This window comes from Onthophagus taurus, chromosome 11 (genome assembly GCF_036711975.1).
Source record: "Onthophagus taurus isolate NC chromosome 11, IU_Otau_3.0, whole genome shotgun sequence".
In the NCBI taxonomy this organism is placed as follows: domain Eukaryota; kingdom Metazoa; phylum Arthropoda; class Insecta; order Coleoptera; family Scarabaeidae; genus Onthophagus; species Onthophagus taurus.
Window position 1 is genome coordinate 31,646,316 of NC_091976.1, and position 19,822 is coordinate 31,666,137.

A 19,822-nucleotide genomic window follows, 5' to 3' on the forward strand; every position below is an offset into this window, starting at 1 on the left:
TTAAAATGTCATTAAGGTTTTAATGAGAAATTAAATTAAATTTGTTATTAAAAATAAAACTTGGTTAATTTTAGAATATCTTGTTTTAAACAGGATGCGTTTATGTCGCTGTAGATAGACGCATCTAGATTAACTTGTACTGTAAATTAAGTTCAAAATGAACTATCATAAAGAAACCCATAAACATAATCCAATTATAATCATAAACGTTTATGAATTTAATAAAGCAAACATTTAGGAACGTTAAACGAGATTATGAAACGGTTACTTTTTATCAGAAAATTTTGAATCGTTTTACTTAATAATAATTATTTACTTTATGTTTCTAATAATAATGATAAATATTATGTTTCATATTTTTAAAACGTATTAAGTTTTTATCACTTCAGTTATTTTTATTATGGACTAAACAGTACAATTTACTTTGAGATAACAATAATTACTAATAACTACTAATAAATAAAGGTGTGTGAGATAAATTTTTGCAACATTTTTATTTTTAAACAAGCAAAAATTGGTTCTATACATAAATTAGTTCTATTATATTATTATTAAAATTGATTTTATTTAAAAATACTTATGCAACCCAAATGTTTTTTCCTGCAACTCGTTTTATATATATATAAAAACTGGGCGAAAAAATACTACTTTCTAATATTGATCTTCTTTAGTTTTGAGTTCTTTAAATTTTGCGAATAATTCCAACAGTTTTCTGTGTTCTTCAAATAATCTGAAACAATTTTTTTGTAATTAAATATTTTCTAATAAACATAGATTGCTATATACAGAGTGTCCGTAAAGGCGATAAAATCATTATAAACGGTTTATGGAGAAGTCATATGAGTTATGACGTCATCGGTATTTTTTGCTGTTTAAATTTAGTCACAGCTAGGCTCACCATACTGCTAATGACTTGACGATCAGGATATGTTGTATTAAAGAGGTCGACTACTTACTAAATCAGTTTTTGACACTTAAGAAATTGTTTAAAATCATTGGTTGCCATAGTTACTCATGGCACTGCTATTTTCATCATGTCAACAAATTTGAAGTAATTTTTCTCGAAAATTTTCTTATGTAACCAATATTAATATTGACTGTAATAGATTCAGAAAAAAATCCTCTTTGATATTCCGCAATAAAAATGGGGGATTGCCATTTGAAAAAAATATCGATGACGTCATAACTGGTTTTAAAAAGGCGGGAAAAAATTTTAAATTTACACCAAACAATTTAAATCTTTAGACCCGTTTCAGGGATTTTTCCATAAACCGTTTATTATGATTTTATCGCCTATATCCGTTAGTTTACGGACACACTGTATGCAGGGTGTCTCACGTAACTGGTTCGTTAGAACTTTTTAAGGTTCCACTATTCGTAGTGGTTTGAAATTTTGGTAGCATGGGTTGTTCATTCTAAACTTTCGATCTAAAATATTTTCAAGATGGCCACCCCTTCCGGTCTACCGAAAATAGACCACAACTTCGTTATTTTAAATGGAATGCTATAGTTTTTATTACACCTTTCAATTATACGTAAAAGAATATGTTGACTTTGATAAAAGTTGTTGGTACCTAGCGTTTTTTGTTTTCGAGTTATTTTGATTTTAAGTGTTTTTTGACAAATTTCACCATGGTCTTTAAAAGCCCATATCTCAGCTAACGATCATTCAAAAAAGCTCTGCATTGGCACGACTACTCTACAGATGCTGCCAAATAGATTGTTATTTGTTGTATCAGAGAATCTTATACAGGCTGGTCAAAAATTGAATTATCGTTTCTTAATATTCAATTGCGAGAAAGTCGAAAATTTTAAATGGAACACCCCATATTTCTTTACCCTATCAGAAAGGGAATTTAATTCTCTACAAATTATCTATAAACATTCCTATACCTATTTATTGTAGTTTCCCTGATATTGGAAAATTAATCAAAATCAGACATAAAATCCCAAACCCAGTTTGTGTTTTTGTTAGCAGACCAAGACATTTTGACAGTTCATCGTTTAATTTATTTAAATTATTATTGGTATTATTTCTACAATTTATTATGGTTGAATAACCTTTAGCTTGCTGGCTTTTATTTACCAAAAGTAACCAACAGAAAAACGAATAAATGAAACAATGAAAAACAACAATTTAATAACAGAAATTAGAATGAATAACATATGTATAAAAAAACAAAAACTTAAAATTATAAAAAAATTAAAACTGTTCGATATGCTGACCATTCACCATTAAACATTTTTCAACTCTTCTTTCGACTTCTACGGTTGTGGCCCGTAGAAGTTGGTCGCCATCAATAGTACGTAGTGCACCCATCACTATATCACGCAACTCTTGTCGTGTGTTGATCGGTGAATTGTACACTTTATTTTTTAAGTGACCCCACAAATAAAAATCCAATGGTGTTAAATCTGGAGATCGTGGAGGCCATTGCTATGAATATAAAAAATTTGTAGAGAATTAAATTCCCTTTCGGATAGAGTAAAATAAAATTAAAATTTTCGACTTTTTAGCCATTGAATATGGAGAAACAGTAATTCAATTTTTGACCACCTGTATAAGATACTCTGATACAAGAAATGACAATCTATTTGGCAACATCTGAAGAGTGATCGTGCCAATTTAAAGGTTTTTTTTAATAACCGTTAACTGAGATATAGGCTTTTAAAGAGCATAGTGAAATTTGCCAAAAAAGGTTAAAATCAAAATAACTCGAAAACAAAAAATGGTAGGTACCAACAACTTTTATCAAAGTCAGCATATTTTTTTATGTATAATTGAAAGGTGTAATAAAAACTATAGCTTTCCATTTAAAATAACGAAGTTGTGGTCTACTTCCGGTGGACTGGAAGTGGTGGCCATCTTGAAAATATTTTAGATTGAAAGTTTAGAATGAACAATCCATGCTACCAAAATTTCAAACCTCTACGAATAGTGAAACCTAAAAAAGTTCTAACGAACCAGTTACGTGAGACACCCTGTATATATATATATATTATTTTAAAGTAGAGACTTCAAGGTTTTTTTTAAGCTATACCTTATTTCTTAGTTTTCAAAAATAAGACTTCAGTGATGTTTTGAAATTTGACAATTTTTGCTGCAACCCAAATTTTAGAGTGTTTCATTCTAAATCTTTTCGGCCAACTTTTTTTAATAAAAATAAATTGCCATATATTATCTTAAAGCAGAGTCTCCAAGCTTTAATATAAGCTAAACCTCATTTCTTAGTTTTCATAAATAAGACTTCAGTGATGTTTTGAAATTTGACAATTTTTGCTGCAACCCAAATTTTAGAGTGTTTCATTCTAAATCTTTTCAGCCAGCTTTTTTTAATAAACATAAGTTGGCATATATTATCTTAAAGCAGAGTCTCCATGCTTTAATATAAACTAAACCTCATTTCTTAGTTTTCATAAATAAGTCTATAGTGATATTTTGAAATTTGTCAGCTTTTATTACAACCCAAATTTTGAAGTGTTTCATTCTAAATCTTTTCAGCCAACTTTTTATAATAAACATAAATTGCCATATATTATCTTAAAGCAGAGTCTCCAAGCTTTAATATAAGCTAAACCTCATTTCTTAGTTTTCATAAATAAGACTTCAGTGATGTTTTGAAATTTGACCATTTGTGCTGCAACCCAAATTTTAGAGTATTTCATTCTAAATCTTTTCAGCCAGCTTTTTTTAATAAACATAAGTTGGCATATATTATCTTAAAGCAGAGTCTCCAAGCTTTAATATAAGCTAAACCTCATTTCTTGGTTTTCATAAATAAAACTTCAGTGATATTTTGAAATTTGGCAGTTTTTATTGCAACCCAAATTTTAGAATGTTTAATTCTAAATCTTTTCAGCCAGCTTTTTTTAATAAACATAAATTGGCATATATTATCTTAAAGCAGAGTCTCCAAGCTTTAATATAAGCTAAACCTCATTTCTTAGTTTTCATAAATAAGACTTCAGTGATGTTTTGAAATTTGACAATTTTTGCTGCAACCCAAATTTTAGAGTGTTTCATTCTAAATCTTTTCAGCCAGCTTTTTTTAATAAACATAAGTTGGCATATATTATCTTAAAGCAGAGTCTCCATGCTTTAATATAAACTAAACCTCATTTCTTAGTTTTCATAAATAAGTCTATAGTGATATTTTGAAATTTGTCAGCTTTTATTACAACCCAAATTTTGAAGTGTTTCATTCTAAATCTTTTCAGCCAACTTTTTATAATAAACATAAATTGCCATATATTATCTTAAAGCAGAGTCTCCAAGCTTTAATATAAGCTAAACCTCATTTCTTAGTTTTCATAAATAAGACTTCAGTGATGTTTTGAAATTTGACCATTTGTGCTGCAACCCAAATTTTAGAGTATTTCATTCTAAATCTTTTCAGCCAGCTTTTTTTAATAAACATAAGTTGGCATATATTATCTTAAAGCAGAGTCTCCAAGCTTTAATATAAGCTAAACCTCATTTCTTGGTTTTCATAAATAAAACTTCAGTGATATTTTGAAATTTGGCAGTTTTTATTGCAACCCAAATTTTAGAATGTTTAATTCTAAATCTTTTCAGCCAGCTTTTTTTAATAAACATAAATTGGCATATATTATCTTAAAGCAGAGTCTCCAAGCTTTAATATAAGCTAAACCTCATTTCTTAGTTTTCATAAATAAGACTTCAGTGATGTTTTGAAATTTGACAATTTTTGCTGCAACCCAAATTTTAGAGTGTTTCATTCTAAATCTTTTCAGCCAGCTTTTTTTAATAAACATAAGTTGGCATATATTATCTTAAAGCAGAGTCTCCAAGCTTTAATATAAGCTAAACCTCATTTCTTGGTTTTCATAAATAAAACTTCAGTGATATTTTGAAATTTGGCAGTTTTTATTGCAACCCAAATTTTAGAATGTTTAATTCTAAATCTTTTCAGCCAGCTTTTTTTAATAAACATAAATTGGCATATATTATCTTAAAGCAGAGTCTCCAAGCTTTAATATAAGCTAAACCTCATTTCTTAGTTTTCATAAATAAGACTTCAGTGATGTTTTGAAATTTGACAATTTTTGCTGCAACCCAAATTTTAGAGTGTTTCATTCTAAATCTTTTCAGCCAGCTTTTTTTAATAAACATAAGTTGGCATATATTATCTTAAAGCAGAGTCTCCAAGCTTTAATATAAGCTAAACCTCATTTCTTGGTTTTCATAAATAAAACTTCAGTGATATTTTGAAATTTGGCAGTTTTTATTGCAACCCAAATTTTAGAATGTTTAATTCTAAATCTTTTCAGCCAGCTTTTTTTAATAAACATAAATTGGCATATATTATCTTAAAGCAGAGTCTCCAAGCTTTAATATAAGCTAAACCTCATTTCTTAGTTTTCATAAATAAGACTTCAGTGATGTTTTGAAATTTGACAATTTTTGCTGCAACCCAAATTTTAGAGTGTTTCATTCTAAATCTTTTCAGCCAGCTTTTTTTAATAAACATAAGTTGGCATATATTATCTTAAAGCAGAGTCTCCATGCTTTAATATAAACTAAACCTCATTTCTTAGTTTTCATAAATAAGTCTATAGTGATATTTTGAAATTTGTCAGCTTTTATTACAACCCAAATTTTGAAGTGTTTCATTCTAAATCTTTTCAGCCAACTTTTTATAATAAACATAAATTGCCATATATTATCTTAAAGCAGAGTCTCCAAGCTTTAATATAAGCTAAACCTCATTTCTTAGTTTTCATAAATAAGACTTCAGTGATGTTTTGAAATTTGACCATTTGTGCTGCAACCCAAATTTTAGAGTATTTCATTCTAAATCTTTTCAGCCAGCTTTTTTTAATAAACATAAGTTGGCATATATTATCTTAAAGCAGAGTCTCCAAGCTTTAATATAAGCTAAACCTCATTTCTTGGTTTTCATAAATAAAACTTCAGTGATATTTTGAAATTTGGCAGTTTTTATTGCAACCCAAATTTTAGAATGTTTAATTCTAAATCTTTTCAGCCAGCTTTTTTTAATAAACATAAATTGGCATATATTATCTTAAAGCAGAGTCTCCAAGCTTTAATATAAGCTAAACCTCATTTTTTAGTTTTCACGAATAAGACTTCAGTAATACTTTGAATATTTAACAATTTTAGTTAGAACCCAAATTTTAGAGTGTTTCATTCAAAATTTTTTCAGCCAACATTTTCTAATAAACATAAATTGCTATATATAATTTTAAAGTAGAGACTCCAAGCTTTAATTTAAGCTATATCTCATTTCTTAGTTTTAATAGATAAGACTTCAGTGATACTTTGAAATTTAACAATTTTAGTTACAACCCAAATTTTAGAGTGTTTCATTCTAAATCTTTTCAGCCAACGTTTTCTAATAAACATAAATTGTTATACATAATTTTAAAGTAGAGACTCTAAGCTTTAATTTAAGCTATATCTCATTCCTTAATTTTCATAAATAAGACTTCAGTGATACTTTGAAATTTAACAATTTTAGTTACAACCCAAATTCTATAGTTTTTCATTTTATATCTTTTCAGCCAACATTTTCTAATAAACATAGATTGCTATATATAATTTTAAAGTAGAGACTCCAAGCTTTAATTTAAGCTATATCTCATTCCTTAAGTTTCATAAATAAGACTTCAGTGATACTTTAAAATTTAACAATTTTAGTTACAACCCAAATTTTAGAGTGTTTCATTCTAAATCTTTTCAGCCAACATTTTCTAATAAACATAAATTGTTATACATAATTTTAAAGTAGAGACTCTAAGCTTTAATTTAAGCTATATCTCATTCCTTAATTTTCATAAATAAGACTTCAGTGATACTTTGAAATTTAACAATTTTAGTTACAACCCAAATTCTATAGTTTTTCATTTTATATCTTTTCAGCCAACATTTTCTAATAAACATAGATTGCTATATATAATTTTAAAGTAGAGACTCCAAGCTTTAATTTAAGCTATATCCCATTCCTTAATTTTCATAAATAAGACTTCAGTGATACTTTAAAATTTAACAATTTGAGTTACAACCCAAATTTTAGAGTGTTTCATTCTAAATCTTTTCAGCCAACATTTTCTAATAAACATAAATTGTTATACATAATTTTAAAGTAGAGACTCCAAGCTTTAATTTAAGCTATATCTCATTCCTTAATTTTCATAAATAAGACTTCAGTGATACTTTAAAATTTAACAATTTTAGTTACAACCCAAATTTTAGAGTGTTTCATTCTAAATCTTTTCAGCCCACTTTTTTTAATAACCATAAATTGTCATATATTATCTTAAAACAGAGTCTCCAAGCTTTAATATAAGCTAAACCTCATTTCTTAGTTTTCATAAATAAAACTTCGGTGATATTTTGAAATTTGACAATTTTTGCTGTAACCCAAATTTTAGAGTGTTTCATTCTAAATCTTTTCAGATAGCTTTTTTTAATAAACATAAATTGCCATATATTATCTTAAAGCAGAGTCTCCAAGCTTTAATATAAGCTAAACCTCATTTCTTAGTTTTCATAAATAAGACTTCAGTGATGTTTAGAAATTTGACCATTTGTGCTGCAACCCCAATTTTAGAGTATTTCATTCTAAATCTTTTCAGCCAGCTTTTTTTAATAAACATAAATTGCCATTTATTATCTTAAAACAGAGTCTTCAAGCTTTAATATAAGCTAAACCTCATTTCTTAGTTTTCATAAATAAGTCTTTAGTGATATTTTGAAATTTGACAGCTTTTATTGCAACCCAAATTTTAGAGTGTTTCATTCTAAATCTTTTCAGCCAACTTTTTATAATAAACATAAATTGCCATATATTATCTTAAAGCAGAGTCTCCAAGCTTTAATATAAGCTAAACCTCATTTCTTAGTTTTCATAAATAAGACTTCAGTGATATTTTGAAATTTGACACTTTTTATCGCAACCCAAATTTTAGAGTGTTTAATTCTAAATCTTTTCAGCCAACATTTTTTAATAAACTTAAATTGCCGTATATTATCTTAAAGCAGAGACTTCAAAGTCTATTTTGACATTTGACAGTTTTTGTTACAACTCAATTTGGTCCAAATCAAAGAGTTTTTAATCTAAAATTTATCTAAAATCTAAATTTTGTATAAGGTTGATAAATGAGACTAAATTGAAAGTGTACACAGCTATATTTATATATCTCAATACATAAATAACAATGATAAATGTTATGTTCAACGTGAATTAGTGAAAATGCGCCTCTTATAATCTACACGACGCATTACTTGTATCATATTCTTAAAACGTATTACGCTTTTATCACTTCGAGTTACACTTATTATGGACTAAACAGTACATTTTACTTATACGAATTAATTAATTATAATTAAGTAAATAAAGGTGTGTTAAATAAGGAGTTTATTTTAATAAATCAAAGTTTAAATTTTCATTTCCCCTTGTAACATTTTCAATTTTCGAGGAAATAAAAATTGACTAGAGAATTGACATTCAATTAATTTTATTTCATGTCTTTATTAAAATAGTTTTTATTTAAAAATACTTATGCAACCCATTTTACACAAATTATTATTATTTTATAACCACACTCATTTCATTGATACTTTATCAACAATTTACAATTACATTTAATGGTTTATGTGTATATGCAGCAACCCAATTTTTGTGTTAATTTTTATGAAAGGGTTATTTTTTAAGTACTAGTTTTTGCATATGGAAGCTTAATACATCTTTATTAACGTTCATCACATTAAGAAGATTACTTATTACATGTATACAGTTAATTACGCAATCCTTAAATTACTAAATACAGTTCTTTGAAATGGTGTAGGCTTAATTTGCCTTTATGAACACACTTCACTGACAAGTTATTACAAAAAAAACATATACATATATCTCTTTGAGATTACACACATCAGATGTTGTTTGATATGATCATTGGTCTTATACAACATTTTTTTGTTTATCTTTTACAATTTACAATTTTTTTATTAATCGGAATACGATGGACAGACACTCTTTATATTTTCGTTTAATTCTCCATTTTTGCTTCTTTTTGTATTTCGTTTAACTTGTGACGTTCTGGTTTCACGTTGTCTTATTAGCATTATCATAACCCTCGACCAGCGTTTTTATGATAAATTTAATCGTGATGTTGTAGATGTTTTCCACATTTTCCGTGTATCTATCTCCGAGAGTTGTTTTAACAGCTTCCAAAAAAGGTTGTTCGATTTTCTGAAATATTATAAAAAATGAATCAAAACAATGTGTAATGAAATGAATAAAGTCTTGTTTTAACACAGAAAAGTTTGAATTAAAATTGTTTTCAGTTTAGCGAAAAAACTTTTTAAATTCGACACCGGTTCAAATTAAGAACTTTCTCCTCTTCATCCTTCTCTATAGAGACCTTTACGAACATCCAATCAAAAAATGTTCGATAAAGTTTTACACAAAACTTTTACAATTAAAATAGATATAAGATAAAGTATGATTTTAATTTTTTGAGGTCACTAATTTCCGATTAATTTATCGATACAAAACTGTTTTGTATAGTTGAAACGTTGGACGTGCACGATGAGATTAAAACCGTTAAAGTGAAACCACTAATGAAATATTGCCCGAGCTCCAGCGATCCAATTATGAATGTAAAATGATAATCAATTTTCCAATCGGTTTTCTGTTACATCTACTAACCCAAAAATAGTCCACTTTAAAACCTGGTATTCTTCTATGCGAAGCACCAACTTGATGAAGATATTCAAAAAACGCATCCAAATTATCCAAACCCTTTATTCCTTCATCCAATGTTCTCATCACCGTTGTGGCGTGTTCGTGAAGTTCCAGACTATTCGCTTGATCTTCTTTAGTTTTGAGTTCTTTAAATTTTGTGAATAATTCCAATAGTTCTGCGTGTTCTTCAAATAATCTGAAACAAACGTTTTTTAATTAAATATTTTCTAAAAGGGATGAAATTCTCCATATTTCTCAAAAAATATATAAAAAAATAAAAAATGATAATATAATAAAAATACAATATAATATATAAATAGATAATATAGATAATATAATATAGATATAGATAATATAATAATATAATAAAAAATAAAAAAATGATGGAAAAATACAAAAATATAAAAAACTAAACTTATGATAAGTAAGTTTATTTCCAATATTTCTAAAATTTTTTATTTTTAACAAAAAGAAAACCTATATAGAAATAATTTTATTTTTAAGAGAATTTGCTAAAATTTACTAAGATATTCCCAATTTATTTATATTTTTGTATTTTTCCATCATTTTGCATATATTTTAAAGTACTGAAGATGAAACAATCGTTTCGAAACATGTCTGCTCTTTAATAATGAATTTTAATATTTAATTATTTCTCACAAAAAGTTTTTACCTTTTCTATTTTTTTAAATATTTTCTAATAAACATAGATTGCTATATATATTATTTTAAAGTAGAGACTCCAAGCTTTAATTTAAGCTAAATCTCATTCCTTAATTTTCATAAACAAGACTTCAGTAATATTTTGAAATTTAACAATTTTTGCTGCAACTCAAATTTTAGAGTGTCTCATTCTAAATCTTTTGAGCCAACTTTCTCTAATAAACATAGATTGCTATATATAATTTGAAAGTAGAGACTCCAAGCTTTAATTTAAGCTAAACCTCATTTCTTAGTTTTCATAAATAAGACTTCAGTGATATTTTGAAATTTAACAATTTTTATTGGAACCCAAATTTTAGAGTGTTTCATTCTAAATCTTTTCAGCCAACATTTTCTAATAAACATAGGTTGCTATATATAATTTTAAAGTAGAGACTCCAAGCTTTAATTTAAGCTAAACCTCATTTCTTAGTTTTCATAAATAAGACTTCAGTGATATTTTGAAATTTAACAATTTTTGTTGCAAGCCAAATTTTAGAGTGTTTCATTCTAAATCTTTTCAGCCAACATTTTCTAATAAACATAGGTTGCTATATATAATTTTAAAGTAGAGACTCCAAGCTTTAATTTAAGCTAAACCTCATTTCTTAGTTTTCATAAATAAGACTTCAGTGATATTTTGAAATTTAACAATTTTTGTTGCAACCCAAATTTTAGAGTGTTTCATTCTAAATCTTTTCAGTCAACATTTTTTAGTAAACATAGATTACTATATATAATTTTAAAATAGAGACTTCAAGCTTTAATTTTAGCTATATATCATTTCTTAGTTTTTATAAATAAGACTTCAGTAATATTTTGAAATTTGACAATTTTTGCTGCAACCCAAATTTTATAGTTTTTCATTCTAAATCTTTTCAGCCAACTTTTTTTAATAAACACAAATTGCCATATAATATCTTAAAGCAGAGTCTCCAAGCTTTAATATAAACCAAACCTCATTTCTTAGTTTTCATAAATAAGACTTCAGTGATATTTTGAAATTTGACAGTTTTTATTGCAACCCAAATTTTAAAGTGTTTCATTCTAAGTCTTTAAAGCCAACATTTTCTAATAAACATAAATTGCTATACATAATTTTAAAGCAGAGACTCCAAACTTTAATTTAAGCTAAACCTCATTTCTTAGTTTTCATAAATAAGACTTCAGTGATATTTTGAAATTTGACAATTTTTGCTGCAACCCAAATTTTAGAGTGTTCTATTCTAAATCTTTTGAGCCAACTTGTTTTAGTAAACATAGCTTGCTATATATAATTTTAAAGTAGAGACTCCAAGCTTTAATTTAAGCTATATCTCATTCCTTAATTTTCATAAATAAGACTTCAGTAATACTTTGAATATTTAACAATTTTAGTTAGAACCCAAATTTTAGAGTGTTTCATTCTAAATTTTTTCAGCCAACATTTTCTAATAAACATATATTGCTATATATAATTTTAAAGTAGAGACTCCAAGCTTTAATTTAAGCTATATCTCATTTCTTAGTTTTCATAGATAAGACTTCAGTGATACTTTGAAATTTAACAATTTTAGTTACAACCCAAATTTTAGAGTGTTTCATTCTAAATCTTTTCAGTTAACATTTTCTAATAAACATAAATTGTTATACATAATTTTAAAGTAGAGACTCCAAGCTGTAATTTAAGCTATATCTCATTCCTTAATTTTCATAAATAAGAGTTCGGTGATATTTTGAAATTTAACAATTTTTGCTGCAACCCAAATTTTAGAGTGTTTCATTCTAAATCTTTTCAGCCAACATTTTCTAATAAACATAGGTTGCTATATATAATTTTAAAGCAGAGACTCCAAGCTTTAATTTAAGCTATATCTCATTCCTTAATTTTCATAAATAAGACTTCAGTGATACTTTGAAATTTAACAATTTTAGTTACAACCCAAATTCTATAGTTTTTCATTTTATATCTTTTCAGCCAACATTTTCTAATAAACATAGATTGCTATATATAATTTTAAAGTAGAGACTCCAAGCTTTAATTTAAGCTATATCTCATTCCTTAATTTTCATAAATAAGACTTCAGTGATACTTTAAAATTTAACAATTTTAGTTACAACCCAAATTTTAGAGTGTTTCATTCTAAATCTTTTCAGCCAACATTTTCTAATAAACATAAATTGTTATACATAATTTTAAAGTAGAGACTCTAAGCTTTAATTTAAGCTATATCTCATTCCTTAATTTTCATAAATAAGACTTCAGTGATACTTTAAAATTTAACAATTTTAGTTACAACCCAAATTTTAGAGTGTTTCATTCTAAATCTTTTCAGCCAACATTTTCTAATAAACATAAATTGTTATACATAATTTTAAAGTAGAGACTCTAAGCTTTAATTTAAGCTATATCTCATTCCTTAATTTTCATAAATAAGACTTCAGTGATACTTTAAAATTTAACAATTTTAGTTACAACCCAAATTCTATAGTTTTTCATTTTATATCTTTTCAGCCAACATTTTCTAATAAACATAGATTGCTATATATAATTTTAAAGTAGAGACTCCAAGCTTTAATTTAAGCTATATCTCATTCCTTAATTTTCATAAATAAGACTTCAGTGATACTTTAAAATTTAACAATTTTAGTTACAACTCAAATTTTAGAGTGTTTCATTCTAAATCTTTTCAGCCAACATTTTCTAATAAACATAAATTGTTATACATAATTTTAAAGTAGAGACTCTAAGCTTTAATTTAAGCTATATCTCATTTCTTAGTTTTCATAAATAAGACTTTAGTAACATTTTGAAATTTGACAATTTTTATTGCAACCCAAATTTTAGAGTGTTTCATTTTAAATCTTTTCAGCCAACATTTTCTAATAAACATAAATTGTTATATATAATTTTAAAATAGAGACTCCAACCTTTAATTTAAGCTATATCTCATTTCTTAATTTTCATACCTAAGCCTTCAGCGATATTTTGAAATTTGAAAGTTTTTGTTACAACTCAAATTGATCCAAATGTTAGAACTTTTAATTTTGGTTCTTTTGGTCTAATTTTATTCAAGCTTTATTTTAATAAAATCATTTTTTAGTAGCGAGTTAGAGAATTTTTTAAATATTTATGTAACCCACGTTTTACACGAATTAAATTTGGTCAATAACAAGTATTCAAGATAAACAATTTTTTATTGGAAATTAGTTGATATCAAAACATTTCTCGAAATTTACGTAAACCAAAATATTTACGATAAACTTCCCCGTTTTTAATCTTCAAAGACTTTGAACTTTAATAAAATAAAACAACTCTGAAATGTTACTTTACACTTTTCTATTTATTGATAGAGTTTGCAAAAATTTCTTTTAAACATGTTTAATTATTTACAAACTAACAATCGTTTTCTTTGACACATTGTCCTTTGGAATTGTGAAGGTATCCAGATTTGCAGTAACATCCTGGAATGCATTTATAAGCGCAAGCTCTTGGATTTTTTTGAGCGCAAGTTGGCTCGCAAGCGGATCCGCAAGTTCTGTATTCTTCGTTAGGTCCGCAATTTTGAGCGGCAAAAACTTAAAAAAGAATTTATAATAAAGGGTTTATTTAATAAATAGGATTTATGTATTTACCTGATACTAAAAGCACAGCAAAAATCACCATGAAATAAAATAACTTCATTTTATTCGTTTTTATTGTTTCAATTTGCGAAATAAATTCAGAACTAATTTTCTACCAATTGCATTAACTTCATGTTTGTATTTCCTTATAAAGTATTTGTTATCTTAAGAGGTCATATGTTATTTAAGATAGTCAGTTTTTTCGCAATATTATTTATCGCAGTTTAGTTTTTTTGTATTATTCACTTTAGCAAAGTGAATCAAGTTAAAAAAAATCTTGTTATTACTAATCTTATTACTGGAAATGTTTTTTAAATTACTTTAGTTGAATTTTTTTTAAAATAATTTATATATATTTCATGGGACACTGTAGTCGGTTCAGATAAAGGTTGAAACTCAACTTATATAGATTAAAAACTATAAGTTAAACGTAAGAAGATTAAAGAATGTAAAGAAAGATTACTAAAAATATTTATGCATACTTTGTAAAATTTGATTAAACTTTAACTAAACATTAAATAAAAAAAGCTAACACAACAGCAAAGAAAATAGCAGTGATTTTTTCATCTTTTTACTTGAATACTTTAAAATATTTTATCTTTAAATACCAAAGTTGCAACAATTATTTAAAAGTGTTGTCGTTAACATATAAATGATTTTAATGTTTTTGAATATTAAATGCACTGTAGGTTATGGATAAATAAAAGTTTTGTTTTGGAGCTAAGTCCTTTTTATCAAATTTATTAATCACTTTAGCAAAGTGAATCAAGTTAAAAAAAAAATCTTGTTAACAAATATTTAAAAATACATCTATTTTCGACTTCTAAGAATTTACGATATTTAGATTAACTGGAAATATTTATCGAATGTTAAGTTATTTATTTTGTTTTTTAAAGATAAGAATGTTGCACAGAAAGTTTCACAAAAACTTTTTCAGATAAGTTACTATTCGTAAAATTGACGATTCAAAAAGATGTTTTATGGGAGTAAACTTTACGATGGATCTAAAAGTGATGTTTGCGTTTTAGAGAAGTCCCCGTTTATAAAACGTTTTCCGTGATGGAACTATAAAAATGGTATCAACAATGTTGTAAATATATGAATTGAAATCGCAATATACAGAATGTCCCCGAATCGAGTTACAAAGATGAAAAAAAAATTTATTACTGATTTTTCAAACTAGAATTATGTTCAAACCACTAAATCGCACGAACTTTATATTCTAAGTTAACTAATTATTCCCATTTTTATGTAAAAATTAGACTTTTCCTAAATTAAAAATTACCTAAACCATAAAAGCTACATTTTAAAAGATCCATTATATTAGATGTATAATATATGATGAAATAATAATAAGTAGTGACCTCTAAAGTTTTTTTATTAATTAAGTTTATATACTTGGTACTAGTTTCGACATATTATGATGTCATCATCAGCCAAATCTACAAAAGGACATAATAATGATCTTAAAAAGTATAAAAAAAAACAATAAAATTGCTTAAATATATCTCAACTTACAGTCAAATAGTTAAAAAATTATAAACTGCTTCATACCACAACTTTATTCTCTCATAAAATTCCATAAGGACAATAAATTTACCCATTAGGCCTATAACCACATGTTTTGACTCTCCTACCTCTAAAATTACTGATTTTATGTATGACACTCTCTGAAAAACTCATTGCAACTCATCAAAAAACTTAAAACATATTTTACCTGATAATAATACACTGGTATCCTTCGATGTGGTCAATCTATACACAAATGTTGATACCACTTACACTTTAAAGGTGATTGAAGACATATTCTTTCAACATTTTAAAGATAAAACCATCACTGCTGACTAATCACATAATTCAACAAAACTATTGTCGCTTTGATAATAAAATCTACAAACTTGAACATGGACTTCCTATGGGTCTTTCCATTTCTGGATTATTAGCTGATTTGTATTTAGATGATATTGAAAAGAACTTCATTGTTAACTCAAAAAATCCATTCTTTAAGAATATCATAAAATGGTATAGATACGTCGACGACATTATATGTGTGTGGAATGGAAGTAAATTCGATCTTGATAGTATGCTATCTTACATGAACAACATCCACAAGAATCTTAAATTCACCTTGGAGATAGAAAAGGACAACTGCTTAAAGTTCCTAGACTTAAAAATACAAAAAATTGATAATAATTTTAAGTTTGACATTTTTAGGAAGCCCTCATCTTTAAATACTCTCATCCCTTATGATTCGTTCCATCCCAATAACTACAAATTAGCTGCTTTCCAGGCTTTTATTGTCAGACTATGGAAATATCCTCTAGACTATACATCCAGACTAAAAGAACTAAATTTTATTAACAGATTAGCAAGAGAAAATGGTTATCCAAGTTATACCATCGACCAATTACTGTATAAAAACCTCATAAAACTAGATCCTTTATACTCTACGAATAAAAATAACTTTGACAACTGTAAGACAAACCTATGGTGTATTTGTCAGCTTTAAATGTAAAGGACAACTGGGTGATTCCATTTCTAACTACAAACAAAAAGAAAGCGCTTTGGATTGTAGTGGTGTCTATTCTGTTAAGTGTTGCGACTGTTCTGCTATGTCGAAAATTGCAAAAAAGACTATGTGAACATAAAACCAGATGCACTTCGAACATTTTCAAACATAAATTAGAAACAGGCCATAACATTGATTATGACAATGTACAACTCCTACATAAGTACATACTACATAAACATAATAATAACATACATTCGGAACGTTTTCCTCATTTAGTCTCTTTATCTGCCTCTTTATGGATAATACAGAACCCGTTTCCAAAAATTTTTTAATAAGTTTGCGAGCCCCAACATGAGATATTCTTGTATCCGGATATTTTAGCTGGAATTTTTGTATAACTATACAAAAACATGATTCACCAGTACCATAGCACTGTACTAAATAAATTCTGTCTTTCACGGTTAACATCGCATGAAAAGACTTAATCTCACCAACATAAATTGTACCTTTTATGGTTTCTATGGTTACATATCATAAATTGAACTTGAAAAATTTTCAAATTAGAAAAAAGTCGAATTTTTATATAAAAATGGGAATAATTAGTTAACTTGTATAGTTAGAGTATAAAATTCATGCGATTAAGGTCCATTACTACCATCTTTTAGTTAAATTTATCTTATAGATAAACCCATCTAGTAGCCAATCAAAGCGCGTAAAATAGCCGTAACCACGGTAATAATCCCTTAGATAGCTTAACCAGAAGATGGTAGTAACGAGCTTTTAGGCCCACTACTACCACTCATAGTAAAAGTCTCTGATAGCGTTATCTATCGGATAGCTTAAAAATTGGTTACTACCACTGTATTTATCTTATAGATACCGCTATCCAAGAAATAACTTTTGAAATATCTAAGGGATAAGTTGCTATCTAAGGGATAACTGCGGATACCTAACGTCAAATAGAATTTATACTGACGTATAAAATTCGAGCGTTTTACTATTTCAGTTAAAATAAGAAAAGTAATATAAACTTAAATAAAAAACTATTAATAATTAACATTAGATAAAATCATCATGGATAATTTCTTCGACATTGGAGATGGAGAACAAATTTTTGAAGAAATCAACGAATTATTTCCTATAAGAAGCGAAAGGATGATAAGGAGTAGAGTTGACCATTTAAATATTCATTCAGATGTTGAATTTATAATGAGATTTCGTCTCTCGAAAAAAAGTTTTCATCACCATGATGCAAGCAATTTGTTGATTGCTATTATTTAATGTAAAATTCATCAAAATTTTAGTAATAATGCTGTACCTCCTTCAAACCGTTTGTTGCAAACTCTTCGGTTTTATGCAATAAGTAACATGTTGCTATCCATAGCAGATTTTGCAGGAGTGAGTGTACAATTGGCATCTTCAGTCGTTCATCATGTTAGTTGTGCCATTATTGTTTACCATCACATTTTAACATACAATAATACGAGATATACATACTTTCTGCTTTCCTTGCCATGTAACTGCATCACTTTTTTTGTTTTCTATTACGTTTTTATGTTTGATAATAAATTCAAGAAGATTCCATTTCCATTTCCAAATTTTAATTTAAAGATTTGAACAGGTTAGAATATCGTCAAAATACCTAATAGTATGTCTTTTGAGCACATAGATTTGTCAGTTTAACATAATAGACCAAAAAATCCCTATATTCCTTGGCTATCTCAAGGATTTCTTAAGTATGAGATAAATGGAGGTGGTAGTACGCACGACCCTGTTATCTACGAGATAAATTGTCTTAACTGACAGATAGCATTGGTTTGGTAGTAACGGGCCTTAGTAGTTTGAACATATCCGGCGCATTATTTATGCTAAGATAAGTTTAAAAAATCAGTAACAAATATTTTTTTCCTCTTTGTAACTCGATCCGGGGACATTCTGTATATCTATTTTTACATTAACAATTCTACCATTTAACCCTTTGTGTCCCGACGGTACTTTAAAGTATCGGTAGTTTTAAACACTCATTTTAAACTGTAAAATTTTTAAATTAGCATCTTATTTGACACTTTTAAGTTATACGAAAATGTAAGTGTTGTTTCAACATTTTTTTTCTTAATATTTTTCCAATCCAACCCATCAATTATTATACATCATTTTAAAAGGAAAGCTTTGAGCTTTAATTTAAAATAAGTCTCAATCCTTAATTTTAATCAATACGGCTTCCAGGAATTTTTAAATTAGCATCTTTTTTGACACTTTTGGGTTATATGAGAATGTAAGTTATGTTTCAACATTTTTTTTCTTAATATTTTTCCAATCCAACCCATCAATTATTATACATCATTTTAAAGAGAAAGCTTTGAACTTTAATTTAGAATAAGTCTCATTCCTTAATTTCAATAAATACGGCTTCCAGGAACTTTTAAATTAGCATCGTTTTTTACACTTTTAGGTTATATGAAAATGTAAGTTTTATTTCAACATTTTTTTTCTCTATATTTTTCCAATCTAACCCAACAATTATTATACATCATTTTAAAGAGAAAGTTTTGAGCTTTAATTTAGAGTAAGTCTCATTCCTTAATTTCAATCAATACGGCTTCCAGGAATTTTTAAATTAGTATCTTTTTTGACACTTTTAGGTTATACGAAAATGTACGTTTTGTTTCAACATTTTTTTTATCAATATTTTTCCAATCCAACCCAACAATTATTATACATCATTTTAAAGAGAAAACTTTAAGCTTTAATTTAGAATAAGTCTTATTCCTTAATTTCAATCAATACGGCTTCCAGGAATTTTTAAATTAGTATCGTTTTTTACACTTTTAGATTATACGGAAATGTAAGTTTTATTTCAACATTTTTTTTCTTAATATTTTTCCAATCCAACCCGACGATTATTATATATCATTCTAAAGAGAAAGCTTTGAGCTTTAATTTAGAATAAATTTCATTCCTTAAATTTCAATTAATACGGCTTCCAGGAATCTTTAAATTAGCATCTTTTTTAACACTTTTAGGTTATACGAAAATGTTAGTTTTAACTCAATACTCTTTTTCTCAATATTTTTCTAATTTAACCCAACGATTATTATACATCGATTTAAACAGAAAGCTTTAAGCTTCAATTTAAAATAAGTTTCATTTCTTAATTGCAATAGACACGGCTTCCAGAAATTTTTTTGTATTTTGATAGCGTTTTAATTCTGTCACAAAGTTTCAACATTTTTTACTTCTTGGGACACAAAGGGTTAATCTTTAATTTTTATTT

General features: G+C 26.7%; 1 protein-coding gene across 2 annotated transcripts in view; it reads right to left on the minus strand.

Annotated features, from left to right (window-relative positions):
- Positions 1-8,154: 8,154 nt before the first annotated feature.
- Positions 8,155-19,822, minus strand: part of LOC111421299 (neuroglobin-like) — a 119,832-nt gene continuing 108,164 nt past the window's right edge. For both annotated transcript variants that reach the window (XM_071200722.1, XM_071200721.1), the window contains exons 3-4: positions 9,696-9,927; positions 8,155-9,236 (exon numbers count right to left, since the gene is read on the minus strand). In XM_071200722.1, the coding sequence (XP_071056823.1) occupies positions 9,090-9,236; positions 9,696-9,927 (379 nt within the window). In that variant the 3' untranslated portion in view covers positions 8,155-9,089. The remainder of the gene's footprint in view (positions 9,237-9,695; positions 9,928-19,822) is intronic.